This window comes from Drosophila takahashii, chromosome 2R (assembly GCF_030179915.1).
Source record: "Drosophila takahashii strain IR98-3 E-12201 chromosome 2R, DtakHiC1v2, whole genome shotgun sequence".
NCBI classification, from domain to species: domain Eukaryota; kingdom Metazoa; phylum Arthropoda; class Insecta; order Diptera; family Drosophilidae; genus Drosophila; species Drosophila takahashii.
In genome coordinates, this window is record NC_091679.1 from 34799085 (window position 1) to 34826702 (window position 27618).

The window sequence follows — 27618 nt, forward strand, 5'->3', positions numbered from 1 at the left end:
AAAACACAAAGGCGCACGCATCGAGTGAAAGCTGGAAAAGCAGGGAAAGCCAGGGAAAGGCAGGGAAATCAGGGAAAGCAGTGAAAGCTCGCCCTTTGTGTCTGTCGCCCTGTCGCTGGATTATAACGAAAAATGGCATCTAACAACAAAAATCTATCTGGCAAATGCATTTGCCTCCCTGCTCTCCCTGTCCTCGAATCAGTAGAAACTTTGCGGAATTACAATTGCAAAAGTTGCGTGCCCAGAGAGTCCTTGCCATTCGGCTGGTGTCCAGTTGGAGTAGGGATCTCCAACCCCGATTTTTGAGATATATTTCCCGTACGTCTGTGCGTTAACGCCAAAGTCATTTGGCTTATCAATGCCAGACGCAGACAATTTTGGTCGCTTATCGCTCGGTCGCATCGCCAGTCCGCAGCATGCAGGTGGCACTTTCATGGGAGAAGTTGGATTCGGACTGAGGGCTGGAGGAAGCGAAGTGCCCCGGGATGGGCGTTATTAAGTGGCCATTAGCCGGGCCAGGCGACTAACTGGACATAGACGGGGGCATTTCCACAAATTACACAGCTGCCAATGATTTTCTACACTATCAGGAGTACACAGAGAAAATATCAACTAATTGATGGGATCTGAATCATTCGGAGTTGAGTCCATCATAATTATTTAGTAATAAAAAATACATATACACCCAAAAAAAACTCGATATGAATCGTAGGTCAATTTGACCTTTTTTAAGATCATTTTTAACTTGATATGGGGCCAGGTAAATGTGATATGGTCGACCAAAACTTATACTAGTGCGAGCGAGAAAACATGCTTTCGAAGTACGTCAGTTCGAATTTCGAATACGACTTTCTCGCTTCCACTCAAGTCATTTTGCTCGCCATATTGATTCTTGCGCTCTTTTTCGAAGTTAGAGAATCTTCGAGAGAGAGAATTCGGCAAAATGATATTATTTAATGTAAATTTTATGAATATTTCAGGTAAAAACGATATGAGTAGGAATAACCAGAAAATTACCTGGACTTATCGATTTTACGGCGACGTGCTTTTTTTTGTGTGTATGTATTGATAGACAAATCTTTATTTAAGTCCCACAAAGCTTACTAACTTTTGATAGTCAGTAAAAAAAATATAAAATTCTACATAAAGCATAACAAAAATGTCTTTTAGAATAAAATAAACAGAAAGGGCTTTTAATCGACACATTTTTTACGTTTTAGCATGCATAGTAAAATCTGCAGAATATTTTTATAACCTGTATCTAGTATTCTAGACAGAAAAGGTAGATGAACTCGTAATTTCATGCTGTTAAACCTAATAATTGCTTATTTTATTATACTTTTTACTGACCGATTACCCTGCATAAATTACAGAAGCAACTAGCCTGAGATTTTTTCCTCTGTGCATCGGAACCAGTCGAATGTATGCAAACATTGTTCAGCTGACGGCTGGGGCGCAAGTTGTTGATTCTAACAAAGTAAGCAGGAACAAGGGTTCCACTTGCCCCACCCCCATTCGGTGGGCCCCCAGCTTTTGTGCCCCTCCTGAGTGGCCGGCATTATTTGCTAATTACGCCCTGCAGCCAGCGTTGCATGCATGTGATTGCTCTTACTTCGACCGGGCTGCCAGTTGGCAGTTGGTTACTGCGACCACAGCACGGGTACCTGGCCCTAGTCTGGAGATCCCAAGGCTCGGCCTCGGAATGCCATAACTTGGCATCAACTTATTAGCAGGCAGCGCAATTCCGCCTGCCTGCCTTATTTTCGATTTTAATTTCCATGTTGCAGCCGCTGGTGGATGCAGAGCATGCAAATGCTCGACATGCGCGTAATTTGTATTCATTATCTGATGCATAATTATACTGCAGATAAGGCAGCGGAGCTATCGAGGCCTTCCACCAGGTCACCAAATTGGCCCGACAAATTGTCCAAACTAATACAGCAAAGAATGCTTGTGACCATTTGGAAACGGTTGTTATATTAAATCTGTAGCGAAACATAGCTATCTGAGTGTTGCAAACATTAAAAGCTTTGCCAATAAAAAAGGTTTATCTTTTTATCGCACTATTTGCATACGCTGGTTGACCATAATACTTCGTAGGCTTTTCTGTGTTTTTAGATAAATTATAAATTAATACTGTATTAAAGCTGTATTTTTGCCTGTAACTTGATTAAAAAGTGCTCAAATCAAAAGTAAGTACAGGTGTGAAAAGTTAAAAACAGCATAAATTTATCGCTGTTACTTCTCATTAAAAAATCGACAACTTCGTTTTTGTTAAAAATATAATTTTAAAAAAATCATAAAAAAGTATCACTTTTTATTGAGAATCGGCAATTGGATCCTATAAAATAGATTGGATTGGAGCTTTAATCATTAAAGGAAAATAACAGGAAAATATATATACAGCTTTAAAGCTTACTCTTCCATTGAAAGCAACTAAAACATCTTCGTATACTCTTTCTTTGAACTCTTTATTCTCGTGAATGTCGGCTTAAACTAGATTTATTGTAGAGTTTCATTAGCCCAATTGCTGGCATCGGAGTCTCGAGGAACCCTTTTGCATATCTACTTATTTGTCTAGGCGTAAAGTTAGAGTATCTGGTAAGCCTAGTGTAGTGTAATAAATATAAATAAAGTGTTTAAATAGGGTTATCTGCATTGTATTCTCCCTACGCTACTGGTAATTATAAAAATATATATAGTTCGGATCTTCAATTAGCTTAACTAGGGATGTGTATTTGGAACAGTGTTGGCTCTTAACGTAGGGTTTCTCCTCCTCCGGAGTTGCATATGTATGTTGGTGAGTGTATCTTAACTAGGCGCCTTAATGTCAAGTTGAACTTTATTTTGCTTTGTGTGGTGCGTGGAATTGATGATCTCCGCGAGCGTTTTGAACCACTTCGTTAGCTGCCGCCACATTAATAACATCTGTGTATCTGAGCTCTGATTGGAACCCCCTCCGGCGGACGGCATCACGAGATGATGCAGTTCTTGTCCTTGTCGCCGCCCATCTCGCTGGGCTTCCTCTTCCGATCGTAGGCCAGTGCATCGTTGGGCACATAGCTCACCCGCACCCCGCCGTAGTGGCGCCTCTGCGGCAGCTGGTACATCATCATGTAGTCCTCGGAGCTGGAGGAGCTCGAGGAGCAGGTGGAGCAGACGTCCGACTCCTCGGATTCCTCCCGCTCCCTCTCTCTGTCCCTTTCCCGATCCCTCTGCTGTCGATTGGGCGACTCCTGGACGAGATTGGCAGCCTGCAGCGCCGAGGGTGGACCTTGGTAGGAGGAGGAGAGTGGCTGCGCAGGCGCATAAGTATCCGCCCGAGTGGTCGAGTGCGAGCGATGCCCGCTGCCGCTGCGATGGTGAGATGAGGTGGTGGAGGAGGACTTGCGACGTCTTCGTCGGCGGGAGGAGTGCCCGTGACCATGACCATGGCGACCACCCTCTTTATCCTTCTCCCTATCCCTCTCCCTCTCGCCACCTCCACTCGTGCCCGCTCCATTGCCCGAGTAGCTGCGCGATCGCGGCAGAGTGTCCGGGATTCCCTCGAAGCGCACGCCCTTCTTCTTGCCCGGCTCCCCGCTCATCGGCGAGGAGGAGGAGGCGCCACTGAGTATGGACACCGGATGCGGGGGTCCATGGGTGGCGGACTGCGTGGAGAGGGGCGTGTTTAGCGACCTTTCGCCCGCCGAGTGGGTGGGTGAGCCCATCAGTTCGGGTGGAAGGGCAGTGGAGGCCACACTCAAGTTGGGAGTGGGCAGTTCGGGAACCTCACCCGGCGGCGGAGGCGGTGGATGGAGGATATCCGCGTACTCGTGCTGCTGCTGGAATTGCTGCGACGAGGAGACGGCGTGCAGCTGCGACAAATGCTGCAAGTGGGCGGGTGGCGCCACCATCTGTCCCGACATTCCCAGTTCCGGCATGCTGGCGGTGTGCGGATTCTCCAGGAGCTGCCGCTGCATTTGATAGCTATTCGTGGGCTTCGCCGGCCAGGCGGCATCCAGATTCGAGGACATCTCGTTGAAGTTGTAGACCCCATCGCGCTGCAGTTCCATGGGTTTGGGCAGAAAGTGCGGCTGGAAGTCTCCCGGTGAGTTGAGAGGCGATAGATTCTGCGATGTGCTGGATGCGCGACCTCCTGAAAAGTCCGTCAGGTCGCCGCCATGTGGCCCGTGGGGCTCCAGATCCTTGACCACACCCGCATCCGAGTCCGAGGTGGCGTAGCTCTTGCCCTGCTCCACCACCAGGCCAACGCCAGCTGCCTCCAGCTGTTGGCTCTGCATTTGGTACATGGCCTGGTTGAAGGTCGCCTGGTGTTGCTGCTGCTGCTTCGGCGACATGGGCGGTGAGCTGGAGGCGTGGCTGCTGGGAATGCGCGTCGGGAGGGGCGCCTGCGGATGTGGGCGCACCCGCTGCGTGGGCGGAGTGGGCGTGGTGTACATCCCCGTGCCGGAACTGTCCGACGGCGTTGGAGGCTCTCCCTTGCTGCAGGCAATCGAGCAGTAGATCGCCCCCCTTCGTGGCAAGAAGGCGCGACCCAGCAGCGAACAGCGACACGTGTTGCACGAGAAGCACTCGTCCGTCGCATGCCAGTGCTGCCCGTCGTGGCTCATCTGGCCCTGGTCCACCCCAATCGCCTCGCCGCAGTAGTCGCAGTACTCGGCGAACATCGCGTCGAAGCAGTGCAGACAGTACGGTTTGCCCTCGCGCATGATGTACCGCTGACCGCCCAGCTGCTTGTCGCACTCGTGGCAGGCGAAGTGGTTCATGTGCCACGCCCTGCCCTCCGCCTCCGTGCACTCGTCCGCCAGGATGATCTGAGGGTAAAGAAATTAGATGAATTAGTAAAGTTATTAAAATTTTCAGGAATTTAAATATGTTTAATAATCAAACAAATGGTTAGGCTGGCTATTATTTTATAATAATTTTTTAAATACACCTACCGAAAAAAAAAACGGCTTAGGAATATTGTTATTTATAACACCAGAGGAGTTACTTGGGCATTTTCGAGTTAAAACCCTCTCCCCACTCTTGTTAAAAGTATTGCGTTAAATCGAGTGATAAGTAAATGGGCTATAGCAACGATACGATATCAAGAGGAATTTAAGAAGTTACTAAGAAATTTTTTTTAAGTTTATTCAAAGTGTCGAATAGTCTTAACGTATGATTCATAACTTATAACTTTATCCACCGATTTTCCTAAAATCAAATTGAAAGATAAAATATTTGCAATCAAAAAAGAGCTGGTAATTTCATAGACCATATTATAATGATAAACTTTTAACTGTTTTTAAAAAGTCTCTGTTTGACTGAAAAATATTTTTTGAAAAAGTGCTCGTCTTTTTAGATCACCCTCGTAATTGTAACAAATATTTTTGGACAGCAGCCATATTATTTTCAACTCCTCCGATTTTTAAAAGGTTCACTCACCTCATCGCAGGCCGAGCAGCGGGGCTTGAGGGTCTCGGCGTGGTGGCGTCCGCAGTACATGCGACCATCCCGGTGGAAGTAGATGAGGTCCACGAGGAGCTCGCGGCATACGCAGCAGGCGAAGCAGGCCGGATGCCAGCTGGCATTTGGGCCGAGTCGCGTGGCGAACACGGCGATGTCGCCCGTGGAAATTAGATCGTCGCACTGAGGGGTAACAATCCATATGAATAGTTAGATATTTGTGGCATCCAAGTGGGTGGATGGAATACTTACGCCGTCGCAGGGTCGGGCGCTCATCAGCTGCCGCACGTTGCCGCGGCCCAGGGCATCGCGTTTGCGCTGCGTGGAGAAGAGCCGCAGCTCCTTGCGCTCCTCATCCGTCAGTGAGTGACAGTAACGAACCTGCAATGACAGCGAGTAACTGAAAACTGTGGCTTTTCTTTCGTCTTTCGACCCCCTCCTCCTCCTTTCGGAAAAACACAGGGAAATCATATGTTCAAGTGGGGCTCGACAGCGCGAGGAACCAAAGCCGTGGGTCGAACCAAACCAAACCAAACCGAACCGCTGCCTGAAGTGATCTTTCCAAGAAGCGCGGACAGGGAACGGGCGGAGATTGTTTGTCTCGGCGGACAGGCAGACAGGCCCACATCCCATATTCCACAGCCACATCCTCAACCCACAAATCCAAATCCCAGAGCCCGGAGAAAAACGCAGAGCAGACCGCAAAAGGCAAAACGGTAGCCAGTAGCCCAGGCTGCCCATCAACGCTTCACCTCCAGCCTCCTGCTGTCCACTCCATCTGCATCTCCATCTCCATCTGGATCTGCTTGGCCCATCTCCCCCAGAACGGACTGCGGTTGGAGTCTGAGTCTGCGGTTCGAGTCTCGTTTGTGTGTTGTATGCAAATTTTTTTCGGCTGCCTCCACTTATTTTTCGGTTCTCTTTTTTCTCATTGCGAGTAAAGGCCGGCCTTCAATGAGTGTTCTAGTCATCGTTAGCCAGAGCCCAGATCTCAGACCCCAAATCCTGAAAACAGTGATGGGAAGTGCCTCGGTAGCTGAACATATAGTACCCATTCATTTCGGAGGAGTATTAATTTGGTTACCGTTTACAAACTCATGTTCTAAAAAACTCTGAAGGCTTTAAAAACTCAACATCACGTTTAGAATCATCACAAATGTTAAAAAAATTTGTTGTTCGAACGACAGTAATCTAATGATAGTATAGTCCATATATCCTGTTCCTTGTATATCCAATAACCTTAGTAACTTGCCCATCACTGTCCCCAAACCCAAGTAACTGATATCTGGGAATCCGCTCAGCATTCCCTCTTTTTGTTTGGCTAGTTTTTTGTGGTCAGCGTCTGCTCTAAATACCAAACTCAGTCGGAGTCTGCACTTGTTTCCCCGATTAATTAAAGGCTACAAAACGGGAAATGGTCGGGAGGGATTCTATGGATGGAAAAAGAGGAAGGTGTGTGTGGGAAAATCGCCGCACAATTTGACTTTGAAATGTCATAGCCCGTAATTCGAGTTGGTTTCAATCACGATAAAGCGCCTGCCATGCGATGCCAGCTCCTCCAGTTGGGATAAATGCCGCAAAATTGACGGGGCCACGATCCCGAGGGGTTTGGGTTTGGTATGGGGTTTGGGTTCGGGGTCAGGATCCCTCCTCCCTCTTTTCGTACTCACCTCGTTATCATGCGGCGGAAGTTGATGCAGCAATTGTCGCACACGATACTGCTCCCCCGGACTGTTGACGTATGGCACTTTGTCGTCGGGTATTTGCGAGAAATACAAGCGAACCTGCGGGAGAACAGAGCAGATGGATTCGAGTGGTAAGTAAGTATTTTGCGGAATGGCTAAAAACAGTTAAAGAGGCGCGCGGGGGCTTAAAAGGGTTAAGAGCCGCAGCGGCACAGCGGGCAGAGATTTTTGATTTTATTACGCTGATTTCTTGGCGGCGGACGGCTCTTCTTTCGTTCTGAGCCAGGTTGAAAGGTGCACAACGTGCTAAGCCAACTTTATTGGCCACGCTTTGCCAAAGCGTTCTTTCATCGGGAGCGCGGGTAAATGGAAAATGGAAAATGCCAGCTCAAGCGGCATCTGACTGACACATGGCTTATGCCGCATCAACGTAAATTGCTGCCACATGGCTGTAAATAAATTTTCAATTCTGTTTGTAAAGTCACCCGGCGAAAAGAGAGAAACAAAACGAAGAAATGCAATGCTAGTAGACATCTGATAGGTCTGATAGGCCCCATCGGGATGGGTTGGTATGGAATGGTATGGGATGGCTTTAACGGAAGTCAAAGAGTTGAATGCAACGCGGCGGAGGCCCCGAAAAAATACCAAAATTCAGAGTTCGGAACTGGGAACTGGGCGCTTCTGCTGGGGCAGATTGTGAAAGATTTATTTGGCATTGTCGCATATTTTACGCGAATAATTTACGAGTTCGTTTCGTTTCTCCCAGCCTGGCAAATAATTGAAAAAAGCACGACCATGGCGCTTTGCAGCCACAATTGAATTGGCCATTAAAGTCGAATGCGAATTGAGGAATGGCTGGCGGCCCAGAGGCGGAGCATTCATTAGCGCTATCTAATTCGAGGGACAGTAGGGGACAGTCGGACAGAAGACTGAAGACTAGACCTTCGCCTAATTGACACGCTCTATTGGAGAGTGGAGCTGGTCCGGTTTCATTGCAATCGCCTTTGGCCAGCGGCCACTCCACTGCATCATCTCCAATCTCCGACTGGCGACTTGCGACTTGGCCAGAATGGCCACCAGCCGCTGATTTATGGCCCCGTCGCGTGTATTTATTTACAGCTCGCTCCGAGTGACAAAATAACGCACAATAACTCAAGTATCCCGCTTATCGCCAGCCCACAAATCTCGCCTGCCATCCGGGGCCTGCCCTTGGCACTTCGCGTTCTGCTTTGGTTCCTCACTGCAATCTGCTCGCCGCAGACGTCCAGGTTTCTGAGTGCCTATCGCAGGAGGTCTTGAAGGCCAAGAAATGTCCCGAAGAAATACGAGACTTTTTCAGAGCCTGATCGAAACTGGGACACCACCATTCCTGATTTTATGTCGTGGTCTAAGAATGCACAATGTGCTTGGTGAAGTGATTTCTGTACAATAAACTTTAACCACCAAAACACATTATACTTTTTCCTATAAAAATAACTTTTTTCTGATAAATCAAAGTGGATGCCTCTCGCGAATGCGTTTAATTTGTTTGCTTCATTGTATGACATAAGTTTTGGATTCATTTTTATACCCTTGCAGAGGGTATTATGATTTCAGTCAGAAGTTTGCAACGCAGTGAAGGAGACGTTTCCGACCCCATAAAGTATATATATTCTTGATCAGCATCACAAGACGAGTCGATCTAGCCATGTCCGTCTGTCCGTCTGTCAATCTGTCTGTTTCTACGCAAACTAGTCTCTCAGTTTTTGAGTTATCGGGACAAAACTTTCGCAAAAGTCTTCTTTCTATTGCAGGTAGTATATATGTCGGAGCCGACCGGATCGGACAACTATATCTTATAGTTCCCATAGGAACAATCGGAAAAAAAACTTTAAAAAATTCTAGCCTCGGTGTTTTTTTGAAATATTACCTTCTACTTTTGGGGATGTTATTTTTTAAATATTTCTGAATTTCGAATTAATTATTTAAAAAATGGGATTACTATATCATATAGCTGCCATAGAAACGATCAGAAAATTAATGGAAAAGTAATAGGAAATAAATTCTAGCTTCTTTGGTTTTTATTGTATTATCTTCTACTCTAGGATATGACTCTTTTTAAATATTTCCGAATTTCAATTTTAATTTAATCAAAATCGGACGACTATATCATATAGCTCGCATAGGAACGATCGGAAAATTAATGAGAAATATTAGAAAATTGAACATTTTTGCGATTTGTTAATTAATACACCCAAAAAAAAGTAGTCATCAATATGCCCCTATTTAGGTGTCAATGTGACACTATTGAGTGGAAAAAAATCTTTGATCCGAACGTCATTAAATTGACCCTATTCTGGTGTCACTTTAATCCTTTCGAAAATATTAATTTGACCCCTTTTGGTGTCAAAGAGCCACTAGCCGGTGTCATTTTCTTAGTATTAAATAAAATTTGACATTTGCTTGAAAGCTCCTGTAACCATTCTGCCATGGCAAAAATTAATATGGGAATGGCTCAGGGGCCAAGGCGCTTGGTTCTGATATTATTTTGTGCTCGGGGGAACGAGGTTCGAATCCCGCTCGCAACACCATTATTTTTTTTTTTTTTTTATCAGTAATCTAACACAACTTAACATTTTTGTTCTTAAAATGATATATATGCATTTTAAAAACTTTTTACCTACTATGATTTATCTGGGTTTCGAACCGGGGACCTCTCGCATCAGAGGCAGACGCCTTACCAACTGGGCCATCGAACCATTTTGCGCGCGAGCGAACTCTTGACAAGTATAAACGAAATCGATACTCGAGTAAAACATCGCCGAACTTCGAACTTCGAAAATCAAAAATGATAATTATTGGGATCGATGTGAACCTAGTTTTATCAAAATGACACTATTTAGTATCAAATACGATTTTTCTGAAAACGCGGTGTACTTTTGACACTCATTTGGGAGCAAATTGACCCCAAAAATTTGATCCTAGGGGCAGTGTCATTTTAACCCACAGTTATTAAATTGACACTCAGGATTTTTTTTTTGGGTGTAAGAATGATCTGCAAGGGTATATAAGCTTCGGCTGGCCGAAGCTAGCTTCCTTTCTTGTTAAAATTCTTTTTTTCGGAGTTTAGCGATTCATTCATGGAGTTCTATAAAACTCAAAAATCCAATTCATTGAATTCTATTAAACTAAAAAAGCATATTCATTCACATAGCATGAATGTATTCATGAAGGGGTCTTGTGGATGCCAATTATTTTTTTTAGAAACTTGGTAAGTAGTCATCTTTTATGTTGGAAAAATAAGATATTTTTTAAATGTATAGAAAATAGTTTATGAACAAAATGAGGTCATGAAGCCCGCCTAAAAATTAGTTTAAAATATTCCACATTCATTTATGGCTTTAAGATATTTTCTCATAATTTGTTTAGGATAAGACTTAATCTAGCATAGAATCCAAAGACTATAGACTCACCTGATCGGGCCGCAGTCCTGGTGGCACCCAGGTGTACTCCTCCAGAGCACAGCCACTGTCGTCGTCCGAGTGCGACTGCCGCTGCATGTCCATGTGCGGTCCGCCCAGGAAGGGGGCGTGTCCGGAGGCTGAGGAAGTGCCTCCTCCGGCGGGATGGTGGAGCAGCGAGGGTGGCGACGGCGTCGAAAGGGCCGGTGAAAGCTGGTGGTGGTGGTGCGGCGGAGGCGGAAGCTGGGCATTCGAATACTTGGGATTGGCGGACGGGCAGCCTGGCGAATACTGGGGGCCCATGGGCGGTCCTCCTCCTGCTGCTCCCGATCCTAGACCCATTCCCATTCCCATTCCCTGTTGGTGGTGCGGTGGCAAGTACTGCTGGTGCCGCTGCAGGGGCAGGGGGGAGGTGGGAAGGATGCCGGCTGCTGTTTGGGCCGCATAGAGGGCGCTGGCCGAGGAGCTGCTGGGCAGGCTGAGGGCGGGGGGCGTGGCCAGGTGGCCCTGCCCACTGGGTGAAAAGTGGCGCGGCAGCGTGGGGATCTTCTGCAGATAGGAGATCTGCGTTAGCGGCGTTCGGCTGATGGGCCTACAAGTACGAGAAGAACAGGCGGAAAACGTGACTTAGCGAACAGGCTTGACTAATCAGAATTTAATTAAAATTTAAAAATTTAATTAAAATATTTCCTGCTTTTCTGCAGGGTTAAAGGCCGCGACAGAGGAAAAACCTTAAAAAAAAGAGAAAAAAACATGGTTAATCCCTCGCCGCAAAGCCGAATCATATTGTTAATGTAATATAAAACCGCATGGAAATCATATTCATTGTATTCCTTTTGTAATTCGTTGGATTTATGCGGTTTTGCACTTCCTATTTGCCGTCGAACAAGCTGTCAATTTTAGTTTGTTTTTCATGCGTTTTTTATTTTCGACGGGGACAAAAAAGTGGGGGTTTGGGGCGTTGGGGAGTTGTTTTTGCCAACGTCAAAATGAAAAATATACGCTTCACAGCATTTACACAAACAAATCGACAGCTCTGCGTTGCTTTTGTTGTTTATGTTGTTGTTGTTGTCGCTGTAAAGCCCGCAGGTCTGTCGCTGTTGTCATTTTGCCATTTTCTGACATTGTTATCCTAGACCGGCTGGAATGCCCTGTAACCCGTTTTTGTAGCCTCTCCGATCACAAAGATTTTTGGCCAAAACCAGTTTGATCTGTTCGTTACTTCTATGATTAAACCTTATTGTTTTATATGGAATATATTCCAAACAAAAATTAAGGTTTTATAAGGAAAAGCTTCTATTTTTATGTAAATAATACAATTTATTAGGCATTGAGTTGTATGTTATCATTTAAATCAGATAATTTACATATTTACTATAATTTTAGACATTATTCGGGGTGTTAGTGTAATATATAAAATAGTAAGGAGTTAGGAATTGGATTGGATTGTATGCAGAAAAATTAAATATAAATTTTAAAAAACATTTGTGCATAAGAAATCTCGAAATATCCAACAAAGATGCGTAAGCCTTTTCTTTAAAAGGAGTCAACTATAAAATGTTAGAGTTATGGAAGTTTCTTTAGGAGAACCGAGTGAAGTCTTCATGGTTTTGATTTAAAAGAAATCTCTATACCCTTTAATCCTGCATCAATTAAGGTTTTTTCCATTCGTAGTGCATTCGCATCTCTCTTGTCACATCGGGGAAATGAGCACGCACCATTTCATGGCAGTTTGCTGTTAGCCGTATCAAAGGATAACTGTGCATTGTGCAGACATACCCATGCCCATATCCACATAAGTATACATATATGTGTGATAGATATATATCTGAGTAGGGGGCGTGGGCGGGGGCGTGGCCCGAGCTGAAGTGAACTGAAGCGAACTGGAAATGCGAGTTCATGCGGGCGTTTTATCAAAACAATGCTGTCCGCCCTTTTGTTGTTTTTAGCCAGTGAATTCTTTCTTTTCGCCAGCCACATCCTGATTTAACATTTGCCAATTCCATTTCTAGTTCACAATTGGATTGGGATTGGGACTGTGATGGAGTAGGGGATTGGGATTGGGACCCACTGACGTGTCAATAGCTGGCCGAGTGCCATGTGCCAAGCGGTTTCTGCGGTTTGCCGGCAAATTAATTGCACAGATAGCGACTTTCAATGGGGAATAAAACCCGAAAAAATTGTTTGACATTTGAATTTTTGAGCTGTAAATGCAGGAATGCGTGCGGGAACTGCATTTGGGAACGGTAATGGAGTTTTGCTACGTTTTTCACTACTTTTTGACTGGGGTGACTGGGAAATCAAAACCCAAATCCCAATTCAAATCCCCGGCCATGCACGTGCAACGCGTCGCAGCTGGAGACCCGCGATTGCAAAGTGTTGGCCGCCGTCAAATCAGCCGCTTTCGAACTCAAATTACCAGTTCCCGACTTCGGGCCAACTAAAAACCAGGCGAAACTGTGCCTAACTCTATAAATTCGCCTTGGGAGCCTGTGGGCCTGCCTGGCGAATTTATTGTGCGACCTGCATTTCTTCTTGGCCCTCTTTTTTTCCTGCCTTCGCCTGGACCAGCACAAATTTATTGTTGACTGCAGCGAATTGCGTGAAATTGGCAAAGCAATTGTGGCAAGTTTCAATTTGGCACAGGTCTATGAAGTCATTAAGGCGGCTAGAACAAAATGGAAAGTGCAGTGAGTGAGTGAGTGAGTGAGTTAGTGTGCGTGTTGGCCATGTTGCGCAACATTGTTGGCCAACAGGAGCTGCAGGAACAGAAACAGCAACAGAAAGAGAAATAAGCCCGCCGGTTTTGGCCTGGTCGGCAGCTGTTGACGCTATTTGCATTGATCGACAGGCAGAGGGCTTCGTTTGCCTTTGCCGTTTTCCGTTTTCTGCGGTCGCCGACTCAATTACTTTGGCAGTCGTTGACCCAGAGAACTAGGCCCTCTGGAAAACTAGTTCACAGCCCAGAGAGACACAGAGTTGGCCCATTGAGGGGCAGCTGCAGCTGTGGCAGCTCCTCCTCCTCCTCCTCCCTAAGAGATCTGCGGCAAGTGCCTATATTTAGCCCCCCGTCTGCGCTTATCTGGCATCCAAATGAATGATCATTATGCGGTGGTCGCGTTGACAAATTGCCAGCGAGCTTGAGCGATGAGCGACGGTTCAATGCTGCTCTAAAGACAGTTTAGCGGATGGCTAAGAGAAGCAGGAGAGGGAATCACAATGCCCAAAAGGTTAGCCCCAAATCACTTTGGCACTTTGTGTGCGGTTTTCTCAAGTCATTTGTGTGATTTGGGTTAATGTCGGAAGAGCAGCCGAAAAATAATCGTGAAGATATAGGTATATATACCTGCTAATACCTATGTATCCGCAGCGAAAGTTACACCAGGGAGTCCGGTGCGAAACTTCTGTTCCCGCTTGTTTTAACACGGAGAGAAAAATTATGTATTTAATGTAACAACTAAAAATTTGACTAAATTGTTTCATCTTTATTAATCTAAATATCCCTTTAAGTGTTTTTAAAAATCGTTTAAATGATCTTGTATATTCTGTTTTAGTTTGCTAAATTCTAAGAAGAATTTTTTCCTGTGCGAGGACTGCTTGTATGGCCTCTTCCGAGTTCAGGGACAGGTGTCGCACCATTAAGACTTGTTTGCTTTTAGTTTTACGACGTCTCTCAGCTGGACAGCAATTATGTGGCAGGACTGACTGCCCCTCTGCCCCCCTTCAATCGTCCTGCCCTTCCCCATATATCCTTTTATTGTTTTACTATCCCTGACAGAGCAGCAACAAGAGCAACAAAAGTTTTATTAAAAAGCTTTGCCAGCTTCGTGTTCGGTGCGATTGTCATAAACGATTTTTGAATTGTCCATAAAAATAGCTGTGACGGTAGAAAGGAGCGTGGAGGTGGAAAAGCTCGTAAAGTTTATATGGGTGGAGAATGTCCATATTCCCCAGAACGCAGACCGTAGAACCCAGAAACTCTTGGCATTTTTCCATTGGATCAGCAGCCGCATAACCAGCACGTTTTGTTCTGTCTGCCTTGTCAACATGACATTTGCCGTGTTGACATTTTTATTGACTTTGGCAGGCAGCAGGCAAACGGTTTTTTGTTCTCGCCCAGCCTGAAAGTTGATTAAGAATGCCAGTCGCTGTATATGCATGTGCGATCCGCTTCCCACCTGCGTGTGGTCCTCGCCCAGGTGCGTTTATTACGCATACGCCAAGTGGCACTGCTGAACTCAGCGACTGCGACTGTACCCGCTAATTTGCTGTTTCAATTTGAGCGTCGTTTAGAAAGCCGCATAATGGCGCGAATTGCGCTGGCTTATCTCTTTGAGCAGCAACTAAACCAATTAAAGTTCGGGCGGCCAAGTGAACACATTGCCACTCATCGCAGGCGGCAAATATGCTGCTGCTACATTTTAGCCGATCTTTCCCCCTCTGTTTCCTCCGCTAACGGGCAGGAAAATTGTTTGCCGAGCGTGCAAATTTTCACAGCTGCAACAGCAACTATGCCAGCAATTTGTGAGCTAAGCGGCTCGAACCAACAGACTCTTGGCCATCTTCTCTCTGGGAGCCAAAGACACCGCGGACCCCTTTTCGCTGGAAAATGGCAACACCACGATCAGGTTTTCACCATAAGAACCCCGCTTTCGTAATGGCTGTAAGAGAAATTGCATCATCAATGCAAATTCGGTGAGCTAAAGGCGGTGGTGATGGGAGAAGTTCCAATTTGTTTTCAGCGTAATTGATTCAAGGCATTATTTTTTATTCGAGCAACCGCCAATTAATAGCGAACTTTGTAGCAAATACATCAAAGCTCGGGCTGTTGGAAAAACGCGTGTGCTGTTTTGGGTCGCCCACCAGGTACCCGATCCTCTGCAGATCGCTTGTTCTATAGGTAGGGAACCCCATCCTATCCCCCCGTTTCAATACCATAACCATATATCCGTGGCTGTGTGTGTTCCAAGTCGGGGCCCACGGCATTCATCCGGAGACTTGGCTGCTTCTGCGGTCGTTGTCTTTGGTCTATGAACTTGTTTTCTCCACTTCGCTCTGAATGCCCCTGCCCCTTGAAAACCCCTTCCTCTTCTGCCTTTTTAATTGAAGCCGTGTCTTTGGCTGTGTTTTTTCTTTTTTTGCCCCATGCTTTTTGTTCCTTGTCGTCTTTGGGTTTTTTCTACGACTTTTTTTTTTTGATGCTTCGATTTTTATACATTAATGCTGCCTTTATTGCTGGAGTGATTATGCTCAATTTTGTTTTTGACCATAATTACATTTCGTTCTCCTTCGGACGCATCCGTTAGGTTGAGGAGTTTTATCTGGGACTGAAGTCTGCGGACTGGGTTTATAGCTTGGCTCGGTTTTTATGATGATTTGGTAAACAAATTGGCATTGATTGATTTTTATTCAGCGCTATGCAAACACGGCGAGCGAAGGAAATCACGCTTCGAGTGTTAGACAGACCTCGTTGAGAATGGGGTATCTGCCCTGAAGGTCAGTTAGTCGAAGAGAAGACCGACTGTTTGCCCAGCTAAGTGAGATTTCCACTCGAGAGTTGGCCGGAAAACGTGTGATCTGTGCGCTCGAAATGGCATAAATCAAGGCTTATCCGTGGACCAACAAAGCTGCATTCAAACCATAATTATTAATGACACATTCGGATGCTAAAACATGTCGGCATCCAGCCCCACCAGCCAACAGCCAAATCTGATTTGATTTATGTGGCTTGCATCGCAACAAAACTGTTCACAAATTAACCGTAATAAAGCAAACTTCATAGTTGCTGCTGCAGTTGTTGCTCCTGCTGCTGCTGCTCCTGCTGCATGTTGGCTTATTTTGATTTATGGCCAACTAAAATTGGAATCTAATTTCTTGGCCATTAACAAAACCAGCAGCAAAGAAATTGTGTTCGTCTGCCTACGCAGAGAGCGCAAGTTGGCCGGGCCAAAACGGAGTGTGCAGAGTGCCTGGGTTTCGGCCACAAACTAACATAACCTAACCAATTCCGTGGGGAATTAGTTCTGACTTTAAAAGGCATCGGCACTCGAAGATTGCATTCGGCAGGAGTAAATCAATCGCGGTATCTCCGGTATTGGAAGCAGTAATTGCTTCATTAGAATGAGTTATGTTCTAACAAAGTGATCTAATCGGACGGACCATTTAATGTATAGATTTGGCTAAGAGGAATCTAAAAAGCTTAGTCTTCTAACACATAAATGTAAAAAAATTAATTTTTTATTTCTGAAAACTTCAGCTATTATTTAGCGTTAGTAAAATAAATTCAATAAAATTATTTCAAGTTGGGACAGAAGGAATATTTCATTACTTTAATATTAATTTATTATTTTTCTATCTCCTTAGGGTACTCTTAGCATCGACTTCCAGCCACAGATTCCTGCTTTTGATTTGGCTCGTTGTTTGACAAAAAGTTAGAACGGTAAACTGCACTTTTGCACTAACTGTTCCCGGAGGCTCGTTGACAACCTGGCAACAGCCAACAGCCAACTGGCGACATGGCAAAAATAATTAGCTGCTAATTGCATTTTATGAGATGCCCTGACATTGAAATGATGCGGCACATTGCACGTTGCAACCTGCTGGCTTAATGGCCGCAAAAAGGCCTTTTGCATTGTGGCTGAGATGAGACTGGTAATTCCGTCGATTTGTCATCTGAAAGGCGACTTAGCATACAAGTGCGGCTAAATTGTCAGGTTTCCGCCTTCTAAGCCCCACTCTCACATCGAACAATGATAATTCGTACCCCTTATCGCGGTTAGTGGATCGCTGCAAACCCGCTTGGAGGCAAGTTCAAGAGCTAACGAGGCAGGAATGCAAAGAGTGTTAATGCAGGCGGACTCTTGCCACTCTGCTGCATGTTGCAGGTTGCTAGTTGCAGGTTGCTGGTTGCTAGTTGTCCAGTGGCATGCAGGCAATTTAAATGCAAAAAGTGAAGCTGTCAATAAAAATTACGCGACTGCCTCTCCGCTGCAAGCCCCCTTTTCCCCTGCAAGCAATTAATTTATTGCCTTGCGTGTCTGTGTGAGTGCGTTAAATGTTTTATTAATTAGTTAGCCAGGGGCGGGGGAATTCCAGCGGCTTAGAGGGGGCCTTAGGAATTTCCCCGTGCTCTGTGTGTTGTCTTGATCTGTCAGTCAAGTGTCAACTTTCGGCTAAACTAATCCCAAAAATCCCTTTACGACCAACGCACTTGTTTTGACGTTCGAAATCATATGTATAACGTTTATAAACCGATACTGATCCACAGCGAATCGCTTTGATGTGGGCGCAGACAAGTCAAGAGGGGGGCAGCAACAAAGACCGATTTCAATTTCAGTCATTTTGACAGCGGCTTAAGAGGCTTGAGAAAGGCCCGGCCAAAATGCCGGCCAAAAAGGGGGAACACAATTCCCAAGACACAATTAATATGCGGCGCAGTTCTGCTGGCCATAAATGCGTATAAACATGGTCTAAGCACTGCCCCCCGCCCACCGACCGCCCGCCACTTTGAGGCAATTAGCATGGCCAACATGAGCGGAGACGCTTAATGGCCTTGCTTTATTTTCACATTACCGAGCAGGCAGGCAAACCATAAACCATATACCATACATGCGAGTAATAAAGACTTGAAACAAAAATGACGAAAACAAAATCATATTTTATCGCCATGCATAAATAAATCACAAAGGCTGTGGCGCTGTTGTTGTCGCTGTTGTCTCGCACTTCTCTGGCGCCGCTTAAAAACCCGCAGTTTGAAACCTGGCTCACAGAGAGCCAAGCCAGTTGGCCAATTGTCTGGGCCAAGTCATGCAAGTTGCCGCCACCATCAGCGTCGCTTTGGCTGCACTTTGTTATTGCAATTAAGTTGCATCTGCAACACAGCCAGCGAGGCAGCCACGCCCCCAAAAACCATTTGTCAGGGGCGGCGGCATTTGCGGCTCGCAGGCGAGTGCCCCTAATGGCTTTGTTAATTAAAACCAAAATCAATATGAATGGGCCAAGAGAGTTCGCAGTCGTGGTGGTGGTGCTGCTGCTGTGGAAATGTTGAAGATGAGCGGCCAAGTGATGTATGGGAATGTGGCAACACAAATATGGATTTACGAATTTTAATGAAAGTATTTTGTCATTCCAATAGTGAATTAAATAATACAGTGAATAATATTAGGTATTTTACTTAAAGAAATAAAATTTAATATTTATTTTTATGATTTTTATGGATGGTATACAATTTTATATTTGGGTGCATTAATTTTCTGTAAGCATTGCAAACTTAAATTGCATTTCATTCCTTAATTCTCATTTAAATAATAATAAATAATCAAAAACATTTATTTATATTTTGCAAAACACCAAAACCCCCTGCCCACGTCCTTGCATAATACACAGATAACTATCAACCTTTAAGTTGATTGAAAATTTACATAGACACTCCAGATTTAAGTTACATTTAAGGGCTAGTACTCAACCCAAACAAAAAGTCGTCCAAAACAAAAAACTATATATGAAAATAACGTCAAAAAATTTTGTTTAATATAAAGTTTTTGGTTTTGGACGACTTTTTGTTGGGTTGACTACTAGCCCTAACTCTAAACATACTATAATACATACATACTATACTATTCATACTATAATACATGAATAATATAGCAAATATAATATAATATTATTGTGAAACACTAATGTAGAAAGTCCAAATTAAATGATAAATATATTTTCCATCCCTAGAATGAAAATATTCTTGCAACATATTGCTCCCGGCCATAAATATTAAGTATGGGATGGAAAGAAGCAGGGACGATTGAGGATGGTAAAAACATATTTACAGAGTTTTCCAACTAAATTCTTATCCATCAGTTTTTGTTTCTTCTGCCCATTTCGACTGCCGAACAAGTCGTAAATGCGTCCCTCCCCATTCCGCCCCCTTAACGCGAATCGGAGACGCGGGCCGTGACGGAGGATCCCGGTTAAGCTCTCGAGATTTATGCGGCACTCGATGGCAGTTAAGATTGAATTGAATGCTTAGACACGAGCTGAACACAAGTTAATTGCCAGCGCAGAATGTGAACAAACCAGAAGCCATTCATTCGGCCGAAGACTGCCGAGCCGGAGAAATTATTGCAGTGCAATTTTTTAATATCTTCATTAAGCGCTCTGGGGCCCAGGCAATTAAAAGCCCAGGCGAAACCAGATTCGGAATCCGCAGCTTTGCATAGATCTTGGGAACTAATGCGAATGCGAATGCGAGTGTGGGGAAGGTGGGACCATCTCATCGATGGCAGCCGTTGGGCTTCTGGGCGAGAATCATCGAGAATGGAGATTCGAGAGCCGAGAATGGAGAATCGCGTGTGGCTACCGGATTGCAGACGGATCGGGTTGAAGCCGTGTCAGAGGCACATCAAAACGGCGTCTGTTATTATTATTAATTATGCTTTGATTGCCTTCTTGCCGGAGTCGCTTCATATCGCTTGGAATCGCTTGGAATAGCTGGCGGTTCCTGTTAGCAGGCCGTTTGCCAATGCAGCTCCCGAACGTGGCTATGCTCTCTAATTTGTGGTTGCCAAAGCTGATCATCGTCATCGCCATCACCGACGCCATGATGAGCTTGGCCAACAAACTAATTGAGTTGTGGCTCTTTCTCCAACTTCCAACTCCGTTTCCCAAGTTGCCGAGTTCGTTGCCTAAGTCTTTTGTTTGCCCCAAAGGCCTGCATACTAAATCAAAGCCCTTAAATGTCCATGGAAATATATGCCAATATTGTTTTTCCTATCCAAACCCCACCCCATTTGCGACTCCCATTCCCTGGCAGAATGAAAAGGAGGAAATGTCATGCGGCTGAGGGAAAACAATCGCCGGCCATATTTCATAAGCTGCGTGCCTGCCATCCGCAAAACACAATAACTTAGGCTTAGGGCCCCCGATATTTGCATGGCATTATGCAAAATCATGACATGAAAGCGGAGCTCGCCAGAGCAGAGCACTGAAATTGCGCCAGCCATATCGCATATATGTAGGTATACTATATCTGCCGCTGCCGCTGCCGCTGTTGCTGCTGCTGCTGCAACCGATCTGCCAAAAGATCGGGACCCCGTGAGGGACGGACAAAGGCCCCTGGTAAATCACACTTTGGCAGTTGTCGTTTGTGCGCCGCCGGCCCAGAGGCACCGCGTCGTATGCGTAACCCGAGTATGGCCGCGTAAGTGGAGACCCATACCCAGAGCCAAAGCCCCGTCGCCGATGTGAGTGATGCGTACGAGCCGGGTGGAGCCTGGAGGAGCCTGGGGGAACGTGATGGGGAACGGGGCATCACTGCACCAGAGTGCAACGCAGCGCATCGAAACCAGACAGGCACACTGGGGCAAAATGGTTTAAAAGCTTATTCCAAATGGATGTAGAGTTTTTCATCATTTTTCAGACATCTCTTTTAACTAGTTTTGAGCCTTCAACCCTTGGATTCAAGATCTATAAAGTAGAACCCAAAAAATTATGATAAATCCTGGAAAATTGTTTGATTTAGACATTCTTATGGAAAGAATTGTGATTTATTTATTTCTATATACATGTAAAGATTATTTAACCCTATTGCTTAACCTAAACTCCATTTTACTGATTTAAAGAAAATAAGTTTACTTAAAGTTAAGTGTATTCCATTAAAATGTTGCCTTGAAAACTGATAATTGATATGGGAAACCTCCAACATAAACCAACAAAACCACATAACATAAGGTCTTGAGATCTGTCAATCAAAATATCATTTCCTAGTAAGTTTTGAATAAATTTTAAGGTCTGATGGACCTTATCAATGAAATGTGATATGTTTTTTGAGGCTAAATATAAAGTAAGGAAATTTGTTGATAAAACAGGTATATTTTAAATATAACATTGGGAAAAAGTATTATAATCATCAAGAATCTAACGGAAATTCTAGCCAAACTTTCTGAGCTCTGATTTTCGTGAGGGTTGCCACCACTGTTCCGGGGGTTTCAATTTCAGGCTGCCAAGAGACAAGAACAAGTTGCCCGAGTGGCTGATGTTGCTGCTTGCAGCTTGTTGCGTGTATCTTGCGGTTCGTCTTGGTCGCAGAACACGCAATGTGTGTTCATTGACTCCTGCCTCGTCTTGCGCAACAAGTTGCAGCCTCCTGCAACTCCGGCCACTCCTCTCGAGCTCCCAACTCCCGGCTGCCGGGTAATCAATCATTGGGGGCCAAGCAAAACTTATGCATTTAAATTGTCAGCAGCCGTGCGGCAAAAGGGCGGCCAAATTGCAACTGACAAATGGAGCTGGCTAGAAGGTTACTCACTCATTTGACTCCTGCTGGGCGGCTCCTGCTCCTGTGGCCACTTCCGCTGCGGCGGCACTCGTGTCCAGTTCGTTGAAAGTGAAACTGATATCGTGGGCATCCTTAAACGGCTTCATGCTGCGCGGTAAACTGCGGTGCCGCAGGCTCATATTCAGAAACTGAAGATCGCCGACGGTCAGGGGTTGCAGGGGTTGCACTTGTGGTGTTGCAGGCTGATCCTGAGTGATCCGATTCGCCGGTGGTGGTGGCAGCGGCGGCACAGGACGCTGCTGCTTCTGCTTGGGCGGCAGGGCGGGCTTGGGTGCTTCCTGACTCACAGGATTCGCCTCCTCCTCCTGCTCGATAATCTCCAGGACCTGTGCGGTGGCCTCCTGTTCGCCATAGAACTTGGCCATGTTCTCGGTGGCGTCCAGCGGACTGTAGCGTTTTCCCCGCACCACCAGATCGCCCAGATGATCGGCATCGATGCCGAAGAGAAAGGGATCATCGAGGACGGTCACCCTGGCATTCCTTTGGGTCATTTCGCTGGACTCGTTAGTAGAGCCGTTTGTGGCGGCCTTACCCGAAGACTTCTCCCCCCGAACGTGGGCTCGCAGGGATCTCAGGAGCTTCTTGCTGCGCCGCGGCGAGGAGGAGAACGGGAAGAGCGGTCGTCCCGTTGGCGGGGGCATCCCCGCGTGATCGCCCAGATCGATGCCATCGTCCGCATCCTCGGCGGCATCTAATTGCCCGGCGATAAGATCGCAGTCCACGGTGTCGTAGTCCCGATCGCGGCTGCCATTGTCGGGATTGGGATCCTGATTAGCGTCCGCCAGCCGCTGGGCCGCCGCCTTGCTATAGAGCTGTCGATAATATTTCTGCTGGTCGCCGTACAAAAAGCAGACGCGCCACCATTGTTTGCATGCCAGCAAATTGGCGGTACGTGGCACCATCGCTGGCTCCATGTTGCCGGTGGCCGTAACAGTTGCCTGTTGGCCAGTAGCAGTGGCATCTGCTCCCCCTGACCCTCCTGCCCCTCCTCCTGATCCTCCTGCGGCTGACAGGCTGCTCATGTTGCTTATTATTATTGTTTCTCCTGGCCCGTAATTATTTTTCAGTTCTCGTTGTCTTCTCTTGTTAGCAATGACATTCTGTTCTTGTAGCCGCTTTTTTGGCCTCTTTTGTTTTTCGACTTTGTAAATTTCAGCAGTAAATTCAGCTTCATGTGGAATTTTAATTACTTGTTTGTGGCTTTTTCTTACACTTTCCGGTGAAAATTTATTTCATGGTTTTTGGTTTAAAGAGTAGTGGGTGCTTTCTTTTCTCATTGTTTTCCTTTTATGAAGAACTAATTAATATTATTTAAAGGAAATATATCCAGCAGCATTATAATCAATTTGATTAAACGGTTAATTTGAGGATTACATTTTTTTAAATTTTTCCATAGCCCGTTTAATACCAATCCATTCGATACAGATACAAACACTGCCCGAGGAAAACTCGACTTTCTCGACTGGAAATTGAACACTAGACAAAAGCCCACCATCTTGATCGATTGCCTATAATTTACTTTCGAACAAGATGAAAACCGCCGAGGCATAAATCTAACACTTTCCCCAAACCGCACTCGGAAGCTGCCCGCTCAACGAGGAAACCTAATCAAATTTGTGTAGACACTGGAAATTGGCAGCTTGAACCCTTAATAGTGATTGGATGTAAGGCAAATAGCGCGGCGTACACGCTTACCACTGCTAATGGCCAAAAGCAAAGATGATGATGGCAGCCAGTCAGCCAGAGGACATTGGACATAAGGCATCGGCATCGGGCATCGAGTATAAGACATCAGGCATCGAGCCGATTAGTCACGCCTCTAATAAAGACAGCAGACACGTAGGGGCTGCAGGTATCGGTGGAAAATGTGGATAACGTGGAAAACAGCGCCGCTAAGTGCGGGCCACTGCAGTTTCCATGGCGGCGATGCCCTTGTCAGATAATAATAACTTCATCTTCATCTTCATCATCATCAGCAGCGCTGACTGCCGCAGCTGCTTGAGTGGTAGCCAAATGCCTTAACAGCAATTGCAGCTTACCATCATCCCAGCCAGTCGTTCGTACACGTACTATATGTATCCTGTGTATGTTTGTCTATCTCTGCCTCTATCTCTATCTCTGAGTATCTGAGTCTCTGGGCATCCCAGAGTGCATTAAGCTGCTTTTAGCTTAGTGCTCGCAGACCGCCTTAATGGAGTCGACAAAAAGCGAGGTCTTGGCTCATATTTATGAGATCAATGCCGGGGAAAGGCTGTCAATCAAGAGCGGAGGCAATATTTATCAGATTACCAGAACCTTGGTGAGATCAAAGATCACAAGTACAGCCACACGGGCAAAAAAAGAAAAACGGAGCGATGTCAGTTCGGTATTGACAAGTCAATTAAAAGCTAAACGGTCAACGAAACAATAATATTTCGAATGCTAACGTACCAAGCACACAAAAACTATTACATTTTTATTTCTAAATTTTTTAATAACTTTTAAATATTTTAAAAGATTTTTGCTAAGCTTTATTTATATTTATAATTATTTTCCGTAATAACATGTAAAAATTTCAAATATAAATAAGACGTCAGAAAACAATGTTCCTCTGTGCTTTCCACAGTTAGAGTGCCACCAATAGAGCTGTTATGAAATTAAAGATATCCAAATAGAGTGGCAATTATAGTTTCTTCCTGTGCATGCATCAAAAGCAAGAGAAGAGTAAACATTCCACCTCGAAGAGTCAACATCTGGGGAAAGAATTTGAGGCTCCGAACGAAGTGGTTTTACATGCGGCCACATAATTGAATTATAAACAAGAACAATCGCAATCATAACCGCCCGAATGGAATGGAGCAACAGCAACCGACTGGCTTCCGGCTAGCACAGAAATTGAAGATGATTTCCAGCCGCAACAAAGTCGCAAAGCCTCAAAGCCGCAGCACGCGATCCCATCCAGATTTGCAGTTAGACAGCGGGTGTGATTAGAGCCCAATGAGTGGGTAAGTGGGGGAAACTGGTTTTCGAATGGGAAAAGCGGCACTTGCGCATGATTCACATGTGCTGCTTTAGCTGCTGCTCCAGTGCGATTAAAACGCGATCACACAATAATCATAAGGCAAAAATGGAGTCATGCCCAAACAAAGACTTCCGGCGATCTAAGACAGAAGATGGAAGACTGGCGATGGGGATTGGGAACTGGTAACTGAGGTGATGGGGAGTCCGATGCCGCGAGGCACCGTTAGTATTTATTGATGGCCGTTGTTCGACATGTGTAAGTGACGCCATCGATGCTTGTCGCGTAATTCATCCGATGCCAAATTGCCGGCGTTAATATCTGATAATGCCTGACCCACTGGCAGCGGCTGATTGAAATCGTACTATAGACTAGGCCAACTAGGCGTATGCGCAATTTGCATGCCCCACCAGCGAGGCAAATACAGAAGTTGCCTTTTACATTGCTACCATTATTATTTCTGATTTTCCAAACGACTCTAGTTCAGTTTGAGTTTGAGCTGGCGGCTCTGTCGTCAATCCCCAGTTGGAATTACCCAGTTGACCAGGATTTTAGCTCCCCGCCTTTGCATTTGGCATACACACACGAGTGGAGCAGCTTTATGGGTGCCTTTTATTGCCGGACATTTGTCGGGGGCTTCAAGTTTTCATGGCCGGCGGCTGAGAAACTGCGTGGAAAATGGCAGACAGGAGCAATTAATTTTATGGCTATTTATGTAGATTTTTCTCCGACTGTAATTTACAGAACGAAATGCAGGTTAAAAAGTCAATTGCTTTGTCTTGGTTTACTTTCCACCGTTCACCATTCAACCTTTTGTAATGCGCCCACTTGAGCTGCATTTTCCCCTCCTCCTCCGCCTATTCAACGGGTCTGAAATTGTGTTATCAAGAATCCCATTCAGCATCGTAGAATATCCGACATATCTGTGGACTTATCACTGCCTACCTAAGTGGTTTAGAAAGCCGCAGACGTGACAACTCATTCAGCGGCGGCTGCAACTGTAAAATTTCATAATTTATTATGCAGTCGGATGGCAGCTGGCACATTTTCCGATATTAACATACGAAAGAACGTCAGAGAGCCAGTTAGACAATAAGAAACAATGAGAAATATGCACTTAATAGCGGAGACTGGCTGGATTCTTGCCGGTCTTTCTGGCCAAGATGTCTCACTCGCTAATGGATTAACTTGTTTGTCTATTTTACGGCCGAACTATAATTTCAGCCTCTGAAAGCCCAAGTTCTGGCTGGGCCGGCCCGTAATAATTACACAGTTTAGGCCAGCCAGTCAGCCAAAAACTAGTTTGGGCGAAAGCCAAGCGATCTAATGAGCCATTGTCTGGCTCTCATATTTCATTGGGCCCGATAATAATCTCACGCTGGTGGGGTGTTAAACGCTGAATTGATTGTCGCCGCTCAGGAATTCCTTCTCGAATTTTAATTGAGCTTACATAGAAAACCCGATCGCAGGCAGCACGAAAATTGGTTTGGTTTTTTGCTTTTTTGCGAGACTCAAGACTATAGCCATGGAAAACAAAGTGAAAATGAAAATCGAACTGGGCACGCCTCCGAAACTGGGAAACCTTGTGGGCGGCTGGCAGTTGGTTCGGTCTAATCTGCGGCGCACTCGTGTTAAATGTCAAATGCAATCAAAAGGCGTCGAGGAGAAGGAAACCAGTTGCTCCATTTTCCGGGGAACCCGTTCTTATCGGCCTGGAAGATGGTTGGGAAACTAACGCGAGCTGACAGGATGACAGATCAAATTGGCGTTTGCATATACAGTCTATCTATATGACGGAACCCATATTTATTTACGACTTCCCGCCTTAAAAGCTCATAACGCGGCCAAATTAATTTTTAAGACCTAAAATTCGCCTGCCAATGATGAGTGGCTGGGAAGCAGTTCGTTAATTGCCTCTTCAAATGGACGTGAGACATGTGTAATATGCAAATGGTGGGACAAAAGAGGGAGATTGACATAACGAAGGTTAGGTTGTTGACCCACACGGACCTTTGTTATGTTAAGAAACCAAACTGTAAAGTGGCCAATCTATTCTTTCGTTGGCTTTAGGTTTGTATCTCGGAATCTGAGTGAATCTGAGCAGCTCTTCATGCTCCGGCAATTGTGGAACGCCTGCGTGCGGAGGAAACTGGCCAACAAATTAACACGCCAGTTAGTTAGTCAGTTAGAGGCGTCGATTGGGGTTAAGCAGCCGTGGCGGCAGCTGGCCCAAAGTGAGGGAGAAAGTTGGTGCAGCAGAGCCATAATTGAGCCAACTAGTTGCCGCAACTCGGCAACTCGCCATAAACAACAGTTTTATTTCAAACCGCCGCCGCAGGCCGACGCTACATAATTATGAAGAATTTCTTAATAAAGCCCGGAATCGAAGCCAAGACATCGAGAGGCAGTGCGTAAATTGATTTAGTTGGCCGGGCCATAAGAGAGCGCAGTGAATTGCAGCGTTCCGTTCGGTGCTTTATGGCAACCCGGGATATATATGTGATATCTCGGTGGAATTTTAACTGAGAACCACTATCGCTTGCGCTTTAAATTCAAATTGGCATGTCAGGCAATTAGAAATCGGAGATAAATTTCAACCCCGGCCCACACACATGTAACTACATGCCGTTCGAGTCAAATGTCTCTTGTCAATAAGGTGTTTTGCAGCTGGAAACCCATGTCTTAAGCCCACACACACACACACTCACTTCGGCT

General features: G+C 45.4%; 1 protein-coding gene across 5 annotated transcripts in view; it reads right to left on the minus strand.

Moving 5' to 3' along the window:
- Window positions 1–2466: 2466 nt before the first annotated feature.
- The window catches only part of pk (prickle), a 67185-nt gene continuing 42033 nt past the window's right edge, over window positions 2467–27618 (minus strand). For 2 of the 5 annotated variants that reach the window (XM_070213965.1, XM_070213964.1), the window contains exons 2-7: window positions 21876–23189; window positions 10589–11168; window positions 7122–7235; window positions 5704–5832; window positions 5431–5634; window positions 2467–4817 (exon numbers count right to left, since the gene is read on the minus strand). In XM_070213965.1, coding sequence (XP_070070066.1) covers window positions 2973–4817; window positions 5431–5634; window positions 5704–5832; window positions 7122–7235; window positions 10589–11168; window positions 21876–22927 — 3924 coding nt within the window. In that variant the 5' untranslated portion in view covers window positions 22928–23189 and the 3' untranslated portion in view covers window positions 2467–2972. Of the gene's footprint in view, window positions 4818–5430; window positions 5635–5703; window positions 5833–7121; window positions 7236–10588; window positions 11169–21875; window positions 23667–27618 lie in introns of those variants that run through there. The other 3 variants (XM_017146028.3, XM_017146027.3, XM_017146026.3) reach the window with 2 other exon arrangements.